At 37.8% G+C, this 25162-nt stretch overlaps 1 protein-coding gene across 6 annotated transcripts in view; it reads right to left on the minus strand.

The window, feature by feature from the left end:
- The window catches only part of PDE1C (phosphodiesterase 1C), a 515800-nt gene that overhangs the window by 98226 nt on the left and 392412 nt on the right, over positions 1 to 25162 (minus strand). For all 6 annotated transcript variants that reach the window (XM_058527845.1, XM_058527853.1, XM_058527815.1 and 3 more), the window contains one exon: positions 1896 to 2009. In XM_058527845.1, coding sequence (XP_058383828.1) covers positions 1896 to 2009 — 114 coding nt within the window. The remainder of the gene's footprint in view (positions 1 to 1895; positions 2010 to 25162) is intronic.

Below are 25162 nucleotides of genomic sequence, written 5' to 3' on the forward strand. Positions count from 1 at the left end.
CACACCGATGCACCGCTTGTCAAGCCATGCTGTGGCAGCATCCCATATAAAGTAGAGGAAGAAGGGCATGGATGTTAGTCCAGCACCAGTCTTCCTCAGCAAAAAAAGAGGAGGATTGGCAGATGTTAGCTCAGGGCCAATCTTCCTCACACACATAAAAAAATGCATTCACAGGGAGGTTTGTTTCATACACGGATCATGTAGCATTATTTTGCTTAAAAAAAAAACGATGTTTAAAGACTTTGCTATAGACAACAATACTGTATTATAAACTTCAAAGTTGCTAACAGACTAGTTTGTTTCCAGCACACAAAAAAACATTGGTATTTTGGGGCCAGCCCGGTGGCACAGCAGTTAAGTGTGCGCGCTCTGCTTCGGCAGCCTGGGGTTCGTGGGTTCAGACCCCCAGCACGCACTGGCACACAGCTTGTCAAGCCATGCTGTGGCGGCATCCCATATAAAGTAGAGGAAGACGGGCATGGATATTAGCCTAGGGCCAATCTTCCTTGGAAAAAAGAGGAGGATTGGCATCGGATGTTAGCTCAGGGCTGATCTTCCTCACCAAAAAAAAAAAAAATTGATATTTATGTGACGTGATAGAGGTGTTAACTAATGCTACGGTGATAATCATATTGCAATATATAAACGTATCAAGTCAATACATTATATACCTTAAACTTACATAATATGTCAATTATAGCTTAATAAAAATAAATTTAAAAAAGAGAAATAAAGACTTTGCAAAGTATTACCCAAATCACACAAACCCAGTCCTCTGAAGTAAGGAACCCAGTTGATGTCAAGTGGTATTCTTTCTAGTTTGCTAAGACATCACAGAAACTTAAATGTCTAAATTCAAGCAAAATTTCCAAAATAATGCAGTTCTTTATTTGAGCACAGTGATTTAAGTCATCTGTCAGGTGTGCTTAGCTGATTTTTCAAACTTGTTCATAGGTCAAACTATTAGAACAGAACATAAATAGCAGTAAGTTACAATAAGACTTAAAATTGCATTTTAGACTTATATTAAGACCTACTAAAAATAAGCAATAAAAACAGGCATCAATGAAAAGGTTTTGTTTTGTTTTTTTTCCCCCTTTAGACACACCAATTAGGGGGCAAGAGAGAAAACATAACATTTGGGGAAAAAACTATGATATTAAATTTCCTTATATTAGGAACCAAGCATGTCACCAAAAACTAAACCACACATTTCTTAGATTACTGGGAAATCCTTTCAGATTGGAATTTGACATAGAAAAGTGAGACATCACAAACACAGAGGAGCTTGTCTGAATTAGAAAAAAGAAGAAAAGCCCTTCATATACACCATTTCAACATTTTTCAAAAGAAAAGTAATTTTGTTACTTTCAAATGCATGTAGTAACTGGAAGTGCTTTAATACTTTGGATAATTCAAGTGGAAAGAGTCTGCTAAGAAAATCAATAACATACAAGATTGAAGGAGGAACACTGAGTGCTTAAGAGGACAAATGCTTCTCTATCACTTCAGGAGCCTCCACTTACAGATGGATATTGTGAATTAAAACATGAACATAATTTATAGACTGAGGCTAACAATATGCAATAATTACAGTGGAACTCTACATTTGATTAAAAATCTTACCATATTTTTTAAAATTATTCTTTCTCCTCTTGCATTATCTCACTTCATTACCAAAATGGCCGTGTGAGACAGGTTCTATTAGCTCCTTTTAGAGATGAGGAGGTACAGGACAGTGGTGTCCAAAACTACCCCATCTGTTTGTCGAAACTAAAGCTCCAAGACCAGTCATTTGAATGCTGCCTTGTACATGCCATGGGGGACATTTCAGAAAAGCCATATAACAGAAAATCTACCATCACTGAACTAATTTCTTCTCATGTTTAGCTTACCTGGTTTCATCAATGTATACAGATTCAAGCACTGTGGCTGCATATTCCAAATTCTTCTTAAGATCTACCACTGACGCCTCCCCTCTCTCTAATTGTTTGACCAAAGACCGTAACCTAGGAAAAAAAGATATGATTCAATTAAAATAGAGAAAACAAGGAATAATCCTACAATTATAGTGACACATTGTACAGCCATTGAATGTTTTTATTTATTCCAATATATCTGAAAATACAAATTGAATGATGGAGCTGACCAGTATTTCTCAAAGGAACAAGTTATAAAATAAATGCATACATTTTTGCCATTGTGAAGTAAGAACAAAAATGTTCTCATCCACCAGGCACTGACCACCCCCAACACTTTCTAGCTACATTTTATCTATCTGAGAGTTCCCTAAATTGTCAATGATTTTGCTTCTTCTCTGATTTTCCTTTTTTTTCATTCTAATTGGATGTAGTAAAGCATGTATGACCAGCAACATCACCAAACACCACTTGAGATTCTGCTGTTGAAAGTACTTTGCTCACCAGTGCTCTGCTCAGCAGCAGTGACCATACAGAATAGCAGCCTCATGGCTCACAGGTGTTCCAAGACAGGTGAGGAGGTTTAGACCACCAAAATAACCATAGAAGGCTACATAAGGGATACATGAAGGCAAACTATTTTACTCGACAGGAGGAATTCCTCTAGGAGCAGATAAATACCTTACTTTAAACAAAAAATGAGGATGGATGATAAACCAAAGTACTGAGGACAAGACCTTCCCTACTGCTAGTCAAGAGTTCCAGATAGTATAAGAAAATGATAAACCATGCTCTCCTCTTATTTATATCAACATTATCCCCACAGAGGAGGACTCAGTATATATGAAAGCAATAAAATGCCAACAGGTGATCAAAATCCAGTAACTGGGAACACTGTAAAAGAGATTTGGAGATTGGACAACTCTTTAGGCTGTCTGACAACCAGCAAAGAAAAGAGCAAAAACTTTGAGGACAACCTCGGGTTTGAATTCCACTTCACAATATATTAGCTGTGCAATACCAGGCAAGTTATTAAACTTCTCTGAGTGTCAGCAATAAAATGGAGATCCAACCACCAAATTTCCTAAGCTGATATAAAGATTAACTCAAATTGATATTGATATAGTCACATCAACCATGTGGGTTTTTTTCCAACTTTACTGAGATATAATTGATATATAACATTGTGTAAGTTTAAGGTGATGTACAACATCACCTTAAAGTACAACGTGATGATTTGATAGAAAAAAATGGTTACCGCAATAAGGTTAGTTAACATATCCATCACCTCATACAATTACACTTTTTTTGTGTGTGTCGTGAGAACATTTAAGATTTACTCTCTTAGCCACTTTTAAGTATACAATACTTGAAACTAATACTTGCTAACTATAATCACCATGCTGTACATTAGATTCCCAGAAGTTACTCACCTTACGACTGAAAGTTTGTACTCTTTGACCCACATCCTCCATTTCCCAGTTGTTTTTTAAAAGGGCAATTGTTATCATTATTGTCATTATTGTTATTCAGTGACCTTCATCATTACGAGTAACCAGATAAGAAACATTCTAGCAGGATACTTAAGATTATTATCAAGTCTCCATTTCCCAAGGCTGTGCCCACCTTCCTGACTTCAAAATATCCTCAGACTTGCATTCATAAGAGAGAATAGCTCGACTTCTTGGCAAGGTGTAGACTACTCCCCTCCAGATCTAAGCAAAAATGATCAGCAATAGAGAATGAGGAAAAACTCTGGATCAACCTTAAAGAGTAGGCAAGAGGGTCAGCCACATAAAAGAAATTCACAGGAATTTCAATGATGTAAAATACAGAGGAAACCGGATTGAGAGTAGTCACTACATGGCTTGTGAATTTCACATGCAAAAGGAAAATATACAAAGGAAATCAGCCAAGGCCTCTCTGCAGGCTTGGAGGCGAGGGTCAGCCCTGTGGCTCCCATTAGCAGCACTAGGAAGTATTCTGGGTTTTAGAGGCAGCACAGGACAGGGAGTTGGCATGGAAGGGCTCACCAGTCACTCACACAAAGTGGACAGCCAGCCTGCCAAAGAATGGGGAGACTGCAGCAGCGAGGCCTGAGAGCTGTTCCAAATAAGGAATGGAAGCTCTTTAGCAAAACACACTCCTGGCTATGTCTGCCTCTAATTTTGACTCTCACCTCCAGGGGCCCAACTGCCCCCTAGACTGCTTGGCCTCACAACAGGCAAAGTAAAATGAGCGTAAATTTAACTTTTTTTTATTTCTCTCTTCATTGGGGCTTAAAGATTCTACCAGGAATTGACATGAATCTCTAACAGGACCCATCTCAACTCTTAAAACCCAAGAGGAAAGGACAAAATGTAAAAAATGATAAGGGAAAATATACGACTAATAGAAGTAAGAACCAGATGATCTTATCTACCTATTATAGGGCTTCCATGAGAAAGAAACCAACAGAATCAGCCTTAATCAAATAAGTTTTCCTAGACTAAAGAGAAACTTTTATAAGCAGATGAAAAGGGATCAAATAAAACCAGAAAAAAATAAATGAAAACATCCAACATATGCTGCTGTAATTTTTTATTTCAAAAAAATAAAGAAAAGAACTTGAAAATCTTTGAGAAAATAAAATATATTACTTACAAAGTAACAAAAATTCAAGCTGGCCATAGACTTCTACCATGCCAAATCTCAGAAAGCAATTTAACAACGATACCAATTTTTGAGAATAATATAGTGTAATTCAAGATTATCTATATCTACAGTTAGTAGAATTGCCATGTATATGTGAAGCCAACAAATATATTCTCAGGTGTGGATAAGTTCAAAACTTTACCATTAATATGCTTTTCCAGAAAACAAAAACAAAAAACTTTAAGGCATACTCTAGGACAGTGGTCTTTCAAGAGGAGTAGATTCATGGGTCTCCAATTAAATGGACTATGGATTTGTGACCTAGATTTAACTAAGCCCAGCCAACCTTTACAAAATAGACAAGTAGTTTAAAAGATTAAAAAGAAGTGGCAGATGATGGGCCTGCCCTGGTGGCCTAGTGGTTAAGTTCGGCACGCTCCACTTCAGTGGCCTGGGTTCGCTTCCTGGGCATGGACCTACACCACTCGTCTGTTACTGGCCATGCTGTAGCAGCAGCTCACATAAAAAAAAAAGGAAAAAAAGAGGAAGACTGGCAATGGATGTTAGCTCAGGGTGAGATTTCCTTAGCAAAAAAAAAAAAAAGAAGTGGCAGATGAAATATAGTGCTCATTATATAAGGACAACTAAACATGAAAATGACTGACACTTCTCTTTTTCCTACGACATGCTTCTATGTCTAGTATAAATGCTTCCTATGTCACTTTCACGAACTAAAAACTAATTATAATTAGTCAAAAAATAATTGAAATTATTAAGAACATTATATGGAATACCACTTTATATCCACTATTGTTAACAATTTCCACTCCTGCGAAAGCACAATACCACGGGAATCAAGTCAAGAAGAGTCTCCTATCATCTTGCAAGCTGGTGGCCAGGACCCCAGGCCAGAGCAGGAGTGGTGCTCCCAGAGGAGGCATCACTTGGAATCCCTCTCAGCAGTTCAGATGAGCAGCACTGAAAACCATCTACCCTGGAAAGTCCCAGGCTTTGTGCCACAGTGAGCAGAAAACCAGCAGTGGGGGGCTTTACCCTGATGTAGTCACCAGTAGTGCCAGACAGACACTGGGCACAGCCACAATTATGTATCTAGTGTGAAGGTCTGACCTGACAGAAAGCTGTAAACAGAAGCAACCCCTTAGCCCAGTGGCTTCAACAAATCCAGAGAAGAAATGACACAGAAATCAAGTATTTTAGGATGCATAAGAGGTACCAGAAATTCACATCTACTCCCATCTTTCTAGCTTATGAGATGAGCAGAAGATTCTACCAACACCCTGGCAGACATGAAGGAAGCTAGGACAAAACACCCACTCTGTTTATGGAAAACACCCAGCCAACAATTACCTCTCTTTATTCATGGACGACTAAATAGAAAAAAAAATATATCTACAAAAAGATTCAGCAATAAAGCAAGTGAAGGATATAGCACCCAAAATGGAGAGAAAGAACTCACTTTTGAAAAGAAAATTCATTAATGGAAACAGAAGTAAATTTTAGGGAGCATCTGCTTTGTGTTCAATAAAATTCAAGAAAACATAGATCTGTGAAACAAAGATGAAAGCTGAAATCATTACGTAGTAAAAAAGTGAGCACAGTGAGAAAAGAAGAAATTAAAAAGAAACAAAACATTACAATAGAAAGACTTTAAGAACTTTTTTTTTTTAAAAAAGTAAATGGTGACCAACTTTCTATGTACCCGGCTCCTATTTGGACTGGCATCCATCAGATACAAGCTATAGCTATCCCTGCCCACACGGCTGCCAGCTTTCTGCTCTATGTAGCTGCCACAAAAACCCTAGGGAATGCCGTTGTCCTTATTTTCAGATATTGTTGAGCTCTAGGAGAGCATTCAGGTGGGCGCTGCTCCACTGGCCCCTCAGTCTGCCCTCTCCTCCAGTTCTTTATCCTTCTTGGAACATCCTGTCCTGCCCTCTCCTACTTACCACCTACCTCTTTTGTGTGTGTGTGTATGTGTGTGTGTGTGTGTGTGGAAGATCAGCCCTGAGCTAACATCCACGCCAATCCTCCTCTTTTTGCTGAGGAAGACCGGCTCTGAGCTAACATCTATTGCCAATCCTTCTCCTTTTTTTCCCCAAAGCCCCAGTAGATAGTTGTATGTCATAGTTGCACATCTTTCTAGTTGCTGTATGTGGGACGCGGCCTCAGCATGGCCGGAGAAGCGGTGCATCGGTGCGCCCCCGGGGTTCCGAACCCGGGCCGCCACTAGCGGAGCGCGCACACTTAACAGCTATGCCACGGGGCTGGCCCCCATCTACCTCTTGATGAAATTGCCGCTTTATGGGTAGAAGAGTTTCAAATTAGCTCTTTCGCCACTGGTCACCAACTAGTCTCAAACACTGAAAAACTTCCTGAAGTTTCTGAGAATAAGGAGGCACCCTTCCCTATTTTCCATCACAGTACAGGTTTTCCCTAGATCTGAATCCATCTTAAGAGAGGTTGTCTAAAAATAGCCAAGATCATTCATACCCATATTATAAAGTATTTGTGTTAAGCTTGGAGATGACTAGCTAAGGCAGGAAGGCTCAGATGCCTGTCTTTGTTTTCCTAGTAAAGTTTGCCTGGATGTCTTTCCATGTGAATTCATTTTACCTAAAAGGCCAATGTTCCCAAGGACAGGTCCCATGATAAGTTGTAGTCCGTATATCTAGCTTTTGAATACTATTCAAAAGGATTTTTGGTCTGCGCACCTAAAGGAAGAGAGGAAGGGGGAGAGGGAGGGAGAGAAAAAGGAAATATACAACAACAATAATAATAAAGTTTCTCCTCTGAGTGAATGTTCATAGTTTCCAGCACTCCATCCATTTCTGTCACTGTGGCTGCCAGATAATAGTTCCAGTATAGAAGTGCAACACCATTTTAGGAATAGCTTATGCTTTCAAACTTTGGCAAGATGTCTTTCTGTTAAGATAGTGTATAATTTCATTGTTCACGACCATTGCATCTTTACATGAATCTTCATTTCACCACATAAACTCTTTGCTTTCTATATGCTTCTTTGCTACAAGGCATATGATGAAATGCTGCATCACTTCAGTTCTCTGTGCCCTCAGGTCCAGAACAATTCCTGCATGCTGAGTTACCTTGAGATCACGCCGTATTTGAGATGCATAAAAGTGTTGGAAGATAGAAACAAAGTAAGGAAAGGCCTGAACACTGTATTTTGGAATTTGAAAGGCTGTCAAAGTGGAAGAGAAAACATCTTTTTTCCCCCACAAAGATAATTTCTAGGACCAATGGACTTTATCAGGAAGCAACTTTTTGACTCAACTTCATAACTTAGAAAGTGACCTATAATGGACTAAGCACTATTCCCTACCCAGGTGAGGTCCAGAAAACCCTACAATATTGTGCCTTGAGAGCATATACATTTGTTGAGCTTTAGACACTACCAGAATGAAATCATCAGAAAAGCACAAGCAAAAATTAACTAGAATAAAAAGATATGAAACACACTTTCTTATATCCGTCCATTCTGCCCAAGATTATTCCCTCTGAGAACAGATAAGCAGCTCCTAAAATGCCAGTGTGGCAGACAATGGCTATTGTCTCAGACAGGCTCTGTTTAGTTTGAAAGAATATGAAAGGGAACTAGATCTTTTACAGCACTTCCCATACATGTATCAATGAATCATGAGTCCTAAAACCTCATTTGAATTAAAAAAAATCACCACTTCACTTGATCACATCTGTGTTTGTAAGGCAAAGGCGTCTCTGTGTACTTTTCACACACCTGCTTCCTCTCTGTCACTCACATCCCCTGTCACTTACCTAAATGCCATAGAAAGTAAATTAAAACAACTCCTCCAAATGGGATGCTCAAAGTGACTTTCAGGCTTATGCTTTAATGTCATCCGATGATGCCATCTGAGTATTTTTCTGGATTTGTTTGTTTCTATAATTAATTAAGATGGCTGCACTTGAAACATTCATTCAACATTTACTGGGTGTTTTGTGTGCAGGCACTGTGATAGCCTCTAGGGATACAAAAGGGAAAATACAGAGCCTTCCCTCAGTTAGGGAAAACAGACAGCTAATCAGCACCTACTGTGCAGCACAGCAAGAGTGATGGCAGAGGTGTGACAAGGTGCTAACAAAGTACTGTGGAGAGGAATCCCCAAATAACAAGGCCCTCCCTACAGGAGGGGTCATCAGAGCCGTCGAGGCCAGATAGGCAGCAGCCAGGCCAGCAAGATGGGATGGAGAAATGGTGGACTCTGGACTGAGGGAACAGCTGAAGACTTACCCATTCAGGGAATTACATGGGTGGCTGGAATTCAGGGGTGTGTGAAGAGAGAAAACTTAAGAAGAAGTCAGGAGCTAGACCCTGGTGGGCTTAGCATGCCAAGCTAAAGAAATTTAATTTTCTCCTAGAGATAATGGGGAGCTCCTGGGGAATTTTTAAATGGCGGGGGCGGGGGGTGGCTGGCATGGTAAGATTTGGATTTTAGAGAGATCAATCAATCCAGCAGCAGAGTAGAGGAGGGCAGGTACTTCGTGAGTGGGAAAATTCTATACGTTTTTGTTGTAATCAGGCTTATCCGGTACTCTGAAGAGCGCAGTATGAACATTACCTCTCACGTGACAGCACTTTGATAGGGTGCTGCATGAGTTTGGTGGTAGTATGGAGCATTGCTTCTAATAATTTCTGGGGAAGGACTTGTTTGGGGCATGTGGTTTTCTGATTCAGTGACTCCCAAACCAAAAACAAGAACACCAACAAAAATAATGACTGGCAAGAATAGCCTAGTTATGTAATTTTTACCTTTTGTTAATGCCATAAATAAAGAGAATTTCACTTCTACGGTTCTTGACTACATAGGCTTAAGGTAGATGGAGAAATAGATTTAAATAAATTATTGAGCTCTAATTAATTTTTCACTTATTTGGTGCCTAGGTTCATATCTGTATTTTTACATATCTCTCTATATAAGTTACTAACTAGTAAAAAAAATTAGTAAGATTACAGAAGATTTTAAATAACCTTATTAACAAAATTAACCTAATTGAACATATAGTGAACACTACACCCAGTTACAGAGTACCACATTCTCTTCAAGTGCACATGTAACAGTTATCAAAATTGACCATATGCTGGGTCATAGTGAAACTCTCAATAAATTTCAAATAACTGAAATCATACAAATAATGTTCTCTGACAACAGTGGAACTTGGCTTGAAATCCATAACAAAAAAAAAATGACTAGAAATATTCCGAATGTTTGGAAATTTAGGAATACACTTCTAAATAACCATGAGTCAAAGATTGAATCAGAAAATAATTCCATGTTAATGAAAATATGACACATCAAAACTTGTGGTGTGTAGGTAAAGCAGTGCTTAGAGGGAAATGTGTAGCCTTAAATGAATATATTAGAAAAGGAAAAAATCTGAAAATAAGTGATTTCATTATCCAACTCAAGAAATTTAAAAAAGAACAAGTTAATTCAAAGAAAGTAAAAGATAGCAAAAATAAACACAAAAACAAAACTTAAGTAGAAAACAAACTCACAACAGAAATAATTAACAAAGCCAAAAGTTGGGGCTTTGAAAAGCTTAATAAAATTGATAATTCAAGCCAGACTGATTCAGAATAAAAAGAAAAGACACATATAACCAAAATCAAGAATAAAAAAGAGAATATTACTACAGATCCCACAGACATTTGAAAAAGTAATAAGAGGATATCATAAATAGTTTTCTGCAGATACATTTAAAAATTTTGATGAAATGGAAAAATTTCATAAAAACTTAATTTATCAAAACTGACATAAGGAAAAAGATACAAATGAATACTTCTGTATCTATTGAAGAAAGTGAATCTATAGTTTAATATTTTCCCACAAAGAAAACTACAGTGTTAAACCCCTTTATCAATGAATTCATCTAAACATTCAAAGAGGAAATAACACAGTCTTCCAGAGAAAAGCAAAAAAGGAAACACGTTGCAACTCATTTTATGAGGCCAGCATACTCTTGATTCCAAAACCAAACAAAGACATTATAAGAAAAGAATTACAGGTCAGTCTCTCAGGAACACAGATGCAAAAATCCTAAACAAAGTTTTAACAGATTAAATCCAGCAATAAATAAAAAGGAAAGCAAACACCAAGCAAATTTTCAAGAATGCAAGATTCGTTTAACATTTTAAATCAATGAACAAATGTTATTCACTATTTTAACAGAAATAAAAGAGAAAAATCATATGATCATAATAGATTTAGAAGAAGCATTTGAGAAAACACCTATTCATGATAAGTATTTTAACAAAGAAGGAATAAAAGTTAATTTCCTAAATCTGATACTAGTTCTCTAAAACAAAGATGCTACAGCAAACATCAGACATAATACTGAAATATGGAAAGTTTTCCTGTTGAACTAGCTAATAATATGAGAATGCCTACTACCACTACTTCTCTTCAAGACTGTATGGGAAGTTTTCACCAGTTCAGTAAAGAGGGAAGAAGAAATAAAAGACATAAGGACTGGAAAAAATAAATAAACAAAACTGTCACTACAGATGAAATAATACATAGACAGGATATCTAAAAAAAATTGCAAATAAATTATTACAATTAAAAGGAGAATTTAACAAGGGGGATAAACAACAATAAGTAATTAGAAAATGGTACTATCTACAAAAGCATCAAAATAAAAAGTATCTAGGAATAAATCTTATAAAAGACAAAAAAGTACTCTACATAGAAAAACTGTAAGATATTACTGAAAGAAGTTTATATGGCCTAAATAAATGGAAGGATAATCCATGTTCATAAATTTAAAACTGAGTATTTTGGAAATATGAATTCTGCCTAAATTTATCTATAGAGTCAATGTAATACCAAACAAATTATCCACAGTTCATTTGGTGTAAATGGACAGACTGATTCTAAAATTCACTTGGAAATACAAATGACCAAATACACCTAATATGATTTTGATAAAAAAGAACAAAGCTGAAGGACTTACACTCCAATATATCAAGACTTATTATAAAGCATTTAATTCTGGGCCTGTGTCCCTCTACCACCTGGCTATTTCAGCCCTCTCCTCTCAACAGCCAGCTGGTATGTGTAAGGATGTACACATGTGCTTTCATATTAATATAAGCACAACATAAGTAGGCAAGGAACTCTGCTACAAGAAAAAATATAACAGCCAAATATAAATTGTCTTCGAATGATCCTATTCCGCGTGTGATTGTTTCATCCCATCAGCATGAACTATTCTTTGGATGTCCACTCAAGGGTATCACTATATACTCTCTTGGTTGCTGCAGATTTTCTGATGAATATTCACATCCCTTTTGTTTTAATGAAGTTATGCCATGGAGCAGCCCTGCATATTCAGCCTACTCCTAGCTTCTCTTCTACAGAGTAAATCTCCTTTCAGGATGCATGTTTGTGGGTGTGAGAGTGAGTGAGTGATTGTGCTTGTACATGCATGCAAGCTCACTGACTGTGAACACTAGGCAGAGAGCACTGTTTGGTCCAAGTAAAGCCTTATATTTTTATGGTATTCTAGGACGTATTATGACTCAGGGTTAAAGTCTTAATTCACTTTGAGTTTATAATACTGATTTTGTTCCTTTGGGGTTCTTGTAGTAATATAATGCAGAGATTTAGAAAGGGGTGCCCCCACCCAGTCATTCTTGGTCTTATAAAGAAATATTTCTTAAACAACAGTTTATCCTTTACTTGTTTTCACCATCACTCAACTCACACATTTTGTTAAAAGGAAACAGTACAAAAAAAGTGCAAGAATCACAATTATACTAAGAAAATTTTTATTCCTGAAGGAAAACATTGTCTCTCTAAAGTATGACTCTAGGTGGGCAGGGTTTATTGGGGAAGGATGCTCATATAAGAACCCACTTTATTGGCCATTGTTCTTCAGGAAAAAGAAATTAAAAGAGGGAAAAGAAAACCCAGAGCATCATTCAGAATCTACCACAGGCCATGCTAGGGACTGTGGAGGGGGTAGGAGATGAAATCCTGCCAGGCTGCCAAAAGGTAAGTTCCAGAAGCCATTTTTCATTTGCAGCTATTCATGTGGAAAGAATCACCATCACTTTTCTCTGCTGATAAACATGCCACTTCAAAAACATCTGTTTCAATAGACCAAAGAAATAAGAAGAACTAAAAACATCTTTGAATGGTAGTAATGAGAAAAGGAAGATGAGCAGAAATGAGAAGAGAGTTTGCAGGAAGATTTAGGAAGTTGAAACCATGCAGAGACACGTTTCTCTACATCTTAAGAGTCAACCCAGCCCCACGGCTCCCTCGTTTTCCCTCCCTGAATTCAGTTCCTTATTCAATCTGAATTGCATTGTGTTGGTATGATCATCCAGAGAAGCTAAATCTCACTCGCCCAGCAAAATCACAGGAATTCTACCATTCTAGAAACACAGTATGTTTCAGTAAGATAAATCTCAGATTACCTTTGTCCCTCACTTTTGGCTTTTTTTTCTTTTATAATTAAAAAAATAAATAAAATTAACTCATGAATAAAAACCTTCAAAAATAGCTAACAAGATGCTGAATTAGCACAGCTCCATTCCTTAAGATTAATTCCAGAAGAATTATAGAAATAAATTTTAAAAAACCTCAAACTTCGAGAAACTCCTAAGGTGACTTGAGGGCACTGCTGCAAATGTGTGAGGACAGTGCAGTTCGTGTCCTTGGTCCGGGACAGGAGGCAGCCCCACGAGACATGGGGAGGAAATGATAGGAAAGGAAGTGTTCGAGTCTGCTATTGTTTCCCTCCCCTCCACTGCCTCTGATACACAGCGGCCGCCCCACGCCTCCGGTGACTCAGAACTCTAAAGGTCAGGAAATTCTGGACACTTAATCAGGGTTGTTTGTCCCACCTTGTGGCTCCACAACGTTCAACATAGGTTTCCAAGATTGCCACAGAAGGAAAAAGAGCGTGGAAAGCCATGTGTGGGAGGTTTTTATGAACCAGGCTGAAGTTGGAACTCATCACCTCTGATCACTTTCCATTGTCCAGAATCCAGTCACATAGCCACACCTTTCAAGAGGGAAGCTGGAAGCTGTAGTCCAGCTGTATGCCCTAGGGGATGAGGAAGCAGGTTTGGCAGAGAGCCAACCAATCTCTGTCACAGCTGGAAAATGAAATCCTGTCCTCTATACTTGTTTTTTCTTTTAAGCCTTTTGTTTCTACCCTGTTGAGAGGATCAAATGGAATATTGTATATTAAAGTGGCTTGTTAACTTTACAAATCTACTGAACTGAGAGACATAATCATCCTGGTTATGAGATAACCTCTCAAATATTCTGATAAAAATGAGATAGTTTTCAAGGGAATTATCCTGAGTAAAAAATTCAGTCCCAAAAGGTTACATACTATATGATTTCATTTATATAACATTCTTGAAATGACAGAATTATGAAATGAAGGACAGATCAGTGGTTGTCAGATTAGAGAGAAAGGAGAGTGGAACGAAGATGGGTATAAAAAAGGGAATTTTTTTCTATCTCAACTGTGGTAATGAATACACAAACCTACCCATATGATAAAATTGCATAGAACTAAACATACACACACACACACACATGCACATGAGTACAATAAAACCGGCAGAATCTGAAGAAAATAGGTGGATTGCGCTAATGTCAATATCCTGGTTGTACTCTAGTTTTGCAAGATGTTTCCACTGGGGAAAATTGGGTAAGGGGTACATGCGAATCTCTCTGTATTACTTATCATAATAATGCGAGTCTACAGTTATCTCAAAACAGAAAGTTTAATTAAAAAAACAGGACACAGCCCTCCAGCTCAACGGAATATTGATGATAATAGGCTGGACTTAAGTTGTCCTCACCTTGGCTTTATAAGGGCCTCTCTGTTCATGTGGCCTATTTAGTATCTATCTCCCAGATCCTTCTGCTTGGCTTCAGCAGCAGGAGGGAAGTAGGGAGAAATGTTCATGGGCGAGCTGTTAATCACGTCTCATGGCTTTGGAGAGGATCCAAGGAAGGCTTACAACCATTAGCGATGTTCAGAGCTGGGTGAGGACCCGAGTAAGACTCGAGGCTATTTCACGCTGGAGGTTCTCAGGATCAACTGAAGAAACCGAGATGCTAGCAAATGGTCAGCACGCTAACAAGATGAGAGAGGAACCCCAGTGACTTTACTGGAGGGTCACCAGTTCCACCTTTACTGGCCACCATCCCTTGGGACCTCTAAGGCATTAGGCCCTTTCCCTCCTTGCATTTTCCCTCCTCATTTTCAGTTCATCCTCAGAAGTTTGTTTCATTTTGAGGGTAATTTCACTAGGGCAGGCTGGCCAAGCAGGGTTTGTAAAAGAGGAAACCCGAAGCTAGGGAGGAGGCTGATGGACTGGGAGAAGCACGCAGGGATGCGCAAGAACCCGTCATGCTGACTGTGGCGCACTGTATAGCGTTTCCAATCAAATAGGAAAACAATTTGCATACTGTTAACATTTCAAGTTTGTTTTCAACATAATTACCATTCAATTTCCAGCCAACCATAAATCATTTTGTAACAGCTTTGGGGCGGGGGGGGGGGGCGGGTAGGGATCTGGACCTGTAGTTCATTATCATTCATTGTCTGTCTGCTCTAGTGCATTCTAATAACCGAATGTGTCAAAAGCCAAACGCTTTTCCATTTTTTTCTCTACATATTAATAGAAAAAGAAGAGTTGGGGAGACTTTTTTTTCCGGTACTACCATCTCACTCACCAGCATTGTCTCCCTCTTGTTGTAGATGAGGGCTGGGACCTGTTTCCCTTTCCCTTCTATTAAAACACCACCCCTCCCACACACCCCACCCCCCCACCCCTTCCCCATCTGTGGTTTGAAACACAAGCTTGATATAATCAAGTAGCTAAACAAGGTAAATGCTAAGACAGGACTCAACTCCCATAACTATTTAGGAATAAAACTCATCCCGTGTTAGCTATTTTCTGACAGAATTCACAAGGAGAGTTGATTTACAAAGGAATTAGAGGTAATCGTAGCAAATACTGAAGGATCAATATGGATAAAGTACTCTGCTTGCCCCAAGGAAACTATTCCTCACTGTTTACAATGGTAATTTTTGCGGTTTAAAAATATTTAGTGCTCTGGAGTTTTTCCCTCATGAGCAGTGTGGGCCCCCACTGTACTAGGACTTCCTCATTTAGCATTTTTAAAACCTCCTAAATCTTGGCACATACTCTGTAAGATTTTTTTTAACAACATTTGAACCTACATGGTGTCGTAATATGTTCTATTATTGAATGCAAAAAGAAGAATTTTTTTCAGAAGAGCTTTCTCGAGCTTTAGACTCTGTTTCGGAGACTGGAAAGACGAAGAAACAATCCCATTAAATGATTCTCTATTAAAGGAAAAAGAGACACCGAAGGAATCACAAAATGTTCGATACTTCATCTTGACTCTTTGGCAGTGTACGTGAGATTTATAAAAGGAGTGGTGCATTCACACCTACGCTATCGAGTGTTTCTAGAGCGAGTTTTCCTTTCTCGCTACCAGGCTACAAACACAAACAACTGGGGGATCAGTGATGTCCCTGACCTGGCATCACAGCACAGGAGGCATCTGCTCTGTCCACAACCTGGCAGAGCCAAAGGCCAGCCAGAGCAGGTATGACACCTGATTATGGTCTCCCCAGGGAGCCTGAGAAGCGGCTGAGCTTGGTCCAGCACTGGTGTCAAATAAGAACAACATGAGCATCCTAGTAGAGTTGGGACTGGTCATTAAAATTTATAGTCACACATACAGCTCGATGAACAGCCCGAGCCACTTCTGTGTGTGCCTTTGGCTCTGGGCTATTTACTATTGCTGGCCGTGCACCAGGTGCAGATTCCTTCCTTCCCTTTTCTCTTAGCCCCTACTCATTTCTCTGAACAAAGACGCCATTGGAATCGGAAGTGAAAAGCTAAAACCTGTGGCCTAAGTCATCTACCGCTTTAGACCTCCTTCACCTAAAACCCTAGTTCCTCTCAGTGCAGGGATTTCCACCACTTGAACTCATTGGGTCGTAACGGAAAAGAGTATTTTGTGTTTTCATTCCACTCCCACACCAACTGCTGCCAACAGCCATTCCCACCACGACGAGCCCCCAGGGAGCAGTGGAAAGAGGAGTCTTCCCGCAGAGGAGTCTGTGAAGTGGGTAGAGTTCTGGTCCAAAGTCCTGAGGTGGCAGGTTGTTGGGCAGGTCAGGGGAAAGTTGAGAGCTGAGGCATTTAGCCCCACTTCCTTGTTTGGACTCAGTAAGGAGATGACCTCCAAGGTGACTCCCAGGACACCCTTACACCAACCCAGGATGGTGACATCAGAGTAAAAGCAGCTACTATATGACAGGCAGACAGAGGGAGGCCACAGTTTAGATCCGTCAAGTCTCCTTTGGCTCCTGGGCAGGGAGGAGGAGTATGTCACAGGTCCCCTGTGCTGCCCTGCAAAGGGACACAGGAAGTAGCTGATAGTGCTAACTGGCAGGATTACCAGGGGTGCTGCCATGGCAGAGGGCCACAGGGTCATCCTCTCAAGCCAGGGACCAAGTGGGAGTTACAGCCAGACCTCAGCAGGATCACGGTGCCACAGGAGCAGAGCAGGGCCAAGTTGGTGGGGAGGAACAGAGTCACAGACCGTGGCTAGAGATGTCACTAAGACTGGCAGTGACCAAGTGGACAAGAGACACCACCATGGAGACAAGAGATGCCAGAGACAACAAGAACACATGGACCTATACTGTCTTGGAGAGGAAAAGGGAAAGAGGAATAGGAAATCTGAAAGTCTAAGTATTTAAATTTTTTTAAAAGCGAGTTACCTAAAAATCCAAACATGAATTGGATTATTCTTTCTTTTCACTCTCTCTCTCCCCCTCACACACACACACACACACACACACACACACACACGAAATGCCCTATTACAGCCCTAGCCCCAGAGGGTAGGGCTCATGAAAAAGATCAGATCATACACAGGAAGTAAAGAAGCCACCATTTCTTTGCACATCATTAGTGTGCTGTGAATAAATGACTGGCCCTGCTACATCCACAGCATCAAGCAACTCCTCAGTGGCAGGCAGGGTGCACAGAGAGCAGAGATGGATGCGATGCCATGCCTGCTCCCAAGGCACTCACACCTGCTGTGGGAGGCAAATGCAAAAACACCATAAACTTCTATGGCAAATCCTATGGCAGAACGATAACCAAATATTATTCAAGCACAGAGAAGAGGGAAATTACTTCTGGTCATGGTAGGACAAGGTTTTGACATGCAAGTGGGATTCAAGAGTTTAATTTAACAAATATTTCCTGGGTACCCAGAATATGTCTTCCGCTGTGCTGGGTCCATTCATCTTGAGAGTACAGTCTAGTAGGAGAGGCAGACACAAAGAGATAAATTCCATATAATATATTAAATCTTAAAATAGACTGTACATTGTGCACTATGGAAGAATTGACAAAGTTTGAACTTGTCAATTTCAATTTCTAAAGAACATCAAGAAACCCAAAGTCGAAAGCAATCAGTGCCAAAGTTAATTGGACCCTCTACTTCTTGCTTAGTAGTAAAGAGTACTTCAAAAGAGATATTACGAGAAGGGGTGTGTGAGTGAGGGGGAAGATATGAGACTATTTCCAAGAGATTTCCTGAACTTCTTCCTTCCAGATTTGGAAATATAATATCTTTGGTCCCACTGAAGAAGGAGGCAAAAACGAGTCCAGTATACTGCTTATGTCTCCCTAGAGCATAAACTGTGCATCTGCCAGACAATAGCCCTGCTCATCTTCCAGAGAGGATGAAAGAATAAACAAACTGAGAGGCGGGGAGGAGGCAGGCAAGGAGAGTGCCGCCCACTTAAGACAGCTTTCTATGGGCAGCAGTAGTCCCTGCCTCAAACAGAGAAGAACATAAGGGGAGGAAAGAAAAAGTTAGGAAGGTTATAAAAAATGAAGTTTCCTCCACTCCAAAATGTGGTCTGTAAGGAAGGGAAGGGATTCCAAAAGGACAGAAACACGAGTAAATATGGCAGCTCTTGTAATGCTTTTCATTTTTCTGTCCTACCTGAATCTTAAGAGCAAATGTTGCACAGAAGGACTATCTCTGCTTTAGACAGTGATTCTCTCTGTTGGTCATTTCAACCAGTTTACATATCACTGGGGCAAAGCTATGGAATCATTTCATAGGGAAGACTACAAAGGGGCAAAGATGTTAACCATCTCTTAGGGATTCCTTCAGAAAGGCTGTTTAGGCACCCAAGACCAGCCGAAATGTCCAGATACTAGATAAGCAGTGTTCTGGGCAGCATTTTGTACTGAGGCCTCTGCAGGGAAGCAGGAGGATGTCTGCTCCTGGGCCACAGGGAGGAGGTGGAATGGGCTGGAAACGGGACCTGCATGAAGGATGGACACAAGTGGGGAAGCTGGATCACCAAACTACTTGATTTTATTACCAGAAATACAGCACCCTTGTTCTTAGGGGCTTCTCTCTGTTTCTGTACGTTCTTACTAGCTCTTGTGATCCATGTGTAAGGATTTGTTTCCATCACTGTCATCTAAGAACAAGAGCGGCTAATTGGACCTTGTTGAATATACTCTCAAGGATGCTTTCCTTCGCATTTCTGTGATATATTTGCCACCATGGCAGCTAGTCAACAGGCATTGATAACAAGATAAGAAAGGAAAAAAGAGTTTTGAAGAAGTAATAGTAATATTACTATTAGAGTAACAGTAATAGCAATATTGGCAATAATCAATTAATCTAAATTGATTCTAGTGCAACGATTCCCAAAGCTAACAATGCATTCTAATTTCCAGAGTGTGAAATGACAGAATCATGCTGATAATCCTGACCTGGCAAGGTGGGGTAACACTTGCAGACAAATAATCTGAATCATTAAACTGCCTTGTTGTGGTTTGAATGATCTTGACCAGTGCTCTCTAAATTGTATTCTACCAAACACTTGGCTCCCAGGATGTTAACAGGCATTGCTAACAAAAAGTTGTCTGGGTGGCAATGTTGTGGAAATTCAGGTTAAACAAAGTCAAGCAAACTTGGTTTGGTCTTTGCCTTCCCAGAGCTTTTTCTGTTGATGTTGATACTCACTCAGACTCTCTGAGGTAAGGCTAGTGTGTATAGCATTTCATAAAAGAGTCGTGTGTTTTTCTTCACAGGTCCCCCAGGACTCGAATGTGCTATTGCATGGGATTTGGGGAGCTCTGCCCTGCAGCACTGCCACTGAGCTCTGCGTCCCTGGATGTGCAGGGGCAGTCGTTCAAGTCAACAGATCTGGCAAACTTGAGATGAAATGACAATTGTAAATCTACAACAAGACAGTTTTCCCTCCCACTTATGCCCTGAAAGTGTTCTTCTATATATTGAGATAAAAAGATAAGGAGCAGAAAACATGGAAGATTCCATATTCATGGAAGCAAAATAGTAAACCACCACACGTCTGTCCCTGAAACCAGTTCTCTATTTTATGAACATTTCATCTACTGTTTGGTTTTCTCTCTTTTCCAATTTTATGACCTTATTAAATAATTATCTGATGCTCTCATAAGTTAAATGAGAGGTAGTCTCAGATATTTGGAAGTATTTCATTTTTACTTCTGCAATGATGGAAGAATATTGTTTCAAAATTCTTTCCTTTGTCTTTGAGTATGACTTTTCTCTAACATTTTTTCTTTCTCTCTCTGGACACTCTCTGATGATCAGTTAACATAATCTACGAGAACAAATGGGCATATCATTATGATTGCCAATTCTCAAGTGTACAGTTCTTCATTTGGAATATTGTCCCTGAATTAAGCACAGAACCACCATAATCTATTTATTCTGCCACATTCACATGCTTTTGGTTAGAAAAATTTCTGGTCAAGACTACAAATAACCTGACATGTATTAATTTTTACTTCTTTCCTTTCCAGCAGTCAGAAAACCAACAATAAGCTGTTTACCCACTATAGAATATTCTCAACTACAATGCTGGTGTGTAATTTTTCTCAGATTTTATTTAATACTTTTCCTAATATTCTTCTAAGTAATTGAGAGTTTGTTTTGCTGTTGGGTCTTTTTTGTTTTTTACTGTAACATATGTAAAAATGTGTGGTAAAAATAAAGTTTTCTTTAGTTCATGTTCTTTAAAAAATATCAGAGAAGATTCCACATGAAATAAGTATTTCACAAATGATAAACATACTTGTCACTGGCATTTCTCCATATAGTCCCCCACTACATTTTCTTAAACTTTACAAACCTTTGTTTTATTTGTATTTCAAAAAGAATACATGGTCATTGTAGACAATTTATAAAATACCAATTAGAAAATAAGAAAAAATAAAAATCACATCAAATTGTTCTGCCTAGAGATAATAATTATTAATATTTTATCATATATCCATAGATAGATTTTTTAATCATGATTTTTTAACTTACTTTAAACAAATTATTTGGTAGAATGCTTTTATGCTTAATATATTATAAATCTCTTCCCATGTTATTAAACATTTTTCTCCAACGTAATTCATTAAACAACATAGTTTACCACTAAATATATATCATTTACATAATCATTCGTTAATGTAGGACATCTAGGTTGTTTCTAATTTTTGCTGTTATGAATTATATTTAAATGAAATTTTTATAACTATGTTTTGTGTGCACTTTTTTTTTGACTAGGACAAAATTTAGAAGTCCGATATCAAGATTAAAGGATAGGAATAGTTCTAAACTTTTTGACACTTATTGCTAAATTCCCCAATAAAAAATTTATAGCAATCTCCTCTTTTTTACCAGAACACTAGCATGCCCGCTTCTCCAGATCTTCACAAATACTTGGTAAGACTGTTTGAAAGGCAATGGAAATATATTTGCTTAGATACATATTTTGTCTCATTTTTGTATTCCTTGGATTTTCAATGAAATTTTAGGAAGGGGGAAAATAAATGGATTGAGATAAGATGATCATCTTTAACCGGAATGGCTCCCTCCATCCCAACTAGATTTTAGCTGAAGGAAGTTATTTATGTTTCTAATATAAAACAGTAAAGAAGTCATCTTCTACCATCCCTGCTCCTCTGCCTGGCAACTCTGAAGCTTTCCATCACTCAGGCAGTCTAGCCTCCTGCCAGAGTGCCCCGAGCATAGCATTGCTTTGGGTTCTAGTCTTTACCAAGAGTACAGATGTCCCATTCATACCACTCAGTCTTGACTGCAGATAACAGTGCATAGAGAAGTGGCAACTGATACTGTAAGCCCCAGAAGGTTATTAACAGAAGTGTTAAAGAAAAAAAGGCACCATAGATTTTACATCACGTGTGAGAAAGGTGTTGGGACCAAGAGGAGAAAAAGACAGGGTGAAAGAAGGAGGTGAGGAGAGAAAGAAAGAATGGGGGGGTGGGGGGCAGGCAAAAAAGGCCAGAGGCAGGGGAGGAAGGAGTGATGAAAAAATATGTATACCCTTAGAATGAGCATGCCTATGTCTCCTCCAGGAAGCGAAAGGAAGCAGATTAATCTGTCACCTATTTCATTGTGCCCAAAGGCTTCCATTAGATTAAACTGACTCTTGAATGTGTTCATCATTACTGTTCCATCCTCAGGCAGTGGTTCTCAAGAGGGAGCGATTTTGTCCCCCACAAGAAATTTGGCAATGTCTGGAGACATTCTGGTTGTAACAATAGGAGGCTGTTACTGGCATGTAGTATATTAGGGGCCAGGGATGCTGCTCAACATCCCGTAACGCATAGGCCAGCCCCCACAGCCAACGATTATCTGGCTCAAAATGTCAATAATGCCAAGAAACCTTGTTCCAAGGAAAACAAAAGTTTAATTATCTGTTCCTATGGGAGAAAAGTCATGTCATTGGCTGTCTCTTCAATTAAAAAAAAAACCCACAATATGAAATAAGTTAAAAAACAGAAAAATAGAAATCTCTAGCAGATCACAGATATTCTCTACTTACATAATTAATTGGGGTTTTTGCTTATTTGATGTTTTACAGCTTTATTGATGCATAATTGGTATACAGAGAACTATACATATTTAATGGGTATAATTTGATGAGTTTGGACCTATGCAAACACCCATGATCCCATCACCACATCAAGGTAATAGATCCAACACCTCCCAGAGTTTCTTTGTGTTTCTTTGTTTTCGTTTTGTTTTAAGTGGTAAGAACATTTATCATGAGATCTACCCTCTTAACAGATTTTGAAGTGCACTGCACCATATTAACTATAGGCACTATGTTGTACAGCAGATCTCTAGAACTTATTCACTTCGCATAACTGAAACTTTTTACCCACTGAACAATTGTTTTATTTATAAACTACATATATAACAATAATAACACACATGAATTTCCAATTTGATTTCATTTTCTCTCTCATCACACTATGTATCAAGCCATTTATATTAAACATCTATTGTATTAATCACAAATATGCAGCAAATTCTCTTAACAAATGCTCATTCTTTCTTATCCGAAATATGCCATTCTTAAAGGTACACCTTCTGGAAAACAAGAAAAAAGGACTAAGTAACATTCATTAGCTGTCTCTTCCTGGTTATTTCCTTACTATAGTATATAATCTTTTACTAGAAGTTGTTAAAGTACTACCAAAAGATTAAGTTATAAATAGTTCATTTTTTTAAATTCATGGTAACTAAAATTTACTATACAAACACAATTATTAATCAATAAACATATAAATAAAACATCTGTCAAGAATGCACTATGTGTCCAACATTCTATGTAATATTTATGTGAAAGAGACAAAAGCACAGTAGTATACATATACATAAATATATATCAATATATCTATATATTAGATCATATGATACAAATATCATATATATTATATATATCCATGTACTGCGGATCTATCACAACAAAATAGGAGTGTTGTCTATGGAGCTCTATGACACCCTGAATATTTTAGAATTCCTGTTTCACAGTCTGACTTTCAGCTTTAAAAATCTAAAAATCAAACTTTTTCCGTGGATCTATTGTTTAAGATGTTCTTAAGATTCACATTACCAAGGATGGTTCAATATTTAAAAACCTATTAATATAACATACCAAATTAATAAATCAGAAGAGAAAATCTATGTGATCTTTTAGATAAGTGCTAAAAATAAATTTGGTAGAGTTCAATATTTCTCCTGATTTAAAAAAATTGCATTGTAAACTAGGAATTTAATGACATTTTTAAAGTGATAAAGAATATATCACTTTATATAACTTGATAATATATCAATATATATAACTATTGAAAACAATAGTTAGGATTATATTTAGTGAATAAACACAAAGAGGATCCCATTAAAAACTGGAATAAGACAAGATGCCCTCTAGTAGCACTATTATTTAGAAAAATGGTTAGAAATTGTAGTCAATTAAATAAGACAAGAAAAAAATTAAATTACAAGGAATGAAACATTATGCAATAATTTCATTATTTTTCGATTATGGAAAACCCAATAGGATTAATTTAAAACCATTAGAACCTACAAAGAAATTTGCTATGGTAACTGGTTACAAACTAAATATACAAAAGGAATAACTTCCCATTAAAGTTCCACTAACATACTAGAAAAAACAAAGAAAAATAACCCACTCAATATAGCAAGTAAAAATATGTACTATCTAGAAATAAATACAAAAAGAAATACTCTGGTTTCATGTGAAGAAACCCACAAAAATTCTACCGAGGGATATAAAATGAATATTGAATAAATTGAAATCTATATCATATTTCTAGATGGGAGAGCTTACGATTTTAAAGATATAAATTTCTTCTCAAATTACATTATAAACTATTAATTTGTTGTAGAATTTGAGAGCTTATTCTACAATTAATCTAGAAGGTTAAACTTTTTAAAATAGCCAGTAAATCTTCAAACAAAAGTGAATTCAAAATGAATAAACCATCATTTTATATTTTGCCCTACCAGATATAAAAATATAAAGTTTGAAAATAAAAACAATATGGCACTATTGTCAATATAGAAAAAAGTTTCATAGAATAGAATTTCCAGGAAAAAACACTAAGTCACAAAGTAACTATACATGATAAATTTATTTCATAATAGTAAAAAAAGTTTGAATTATTGAACAAAGAGTATATAATAAATTTGTTAAGCAACTATAAAAAGATTTAAAATAGATGCAGTTTTTGTTCCTTACCCCAAAATATTTTCCAAATTGACTAAAGATTTAAATGTAAAAAAATGAACCCATGCAAATACTCAAAATAAGCATAACACATATATTTGTATAATTTGGGAGTGGGAATAGGCTTTTCTAAGCAAGGCACCAAAGCTTGCAAGCATAGAAGTATTAGACCAATAGACCACACAAACAATTAAAAACTTTGAATTGCAAATGGTTTAAATTTGTATTATGAAATGAGGAAAATTATTTACAACATATTATAACAAAGGATTATTTCTAAAAGATTTTTGAAATCAATAAAAGACACAAAAATACTTTTTAGGGAGCATATGCAAAGGAAATGAACAGAAACAATTCACAAAAGATGAAATATAAATGTCCAATAAACCTAGAAAAACTGA

The sequence above is a fragment of the Diceros bicornis genome, chromosome 3 (genome assembly GCF_020826845.1).
Source record: "Diceros bicornis minor isolate mBicDic1 chromosome 3, mDicBic1.mat.cur, whole genome shotgun sequence".
NCBI lineage: Eukaryota > Metazoa > Chordata > Mammalia > Perissodactyla > Rhinocerotidae > Diceros > Diceros bicornis.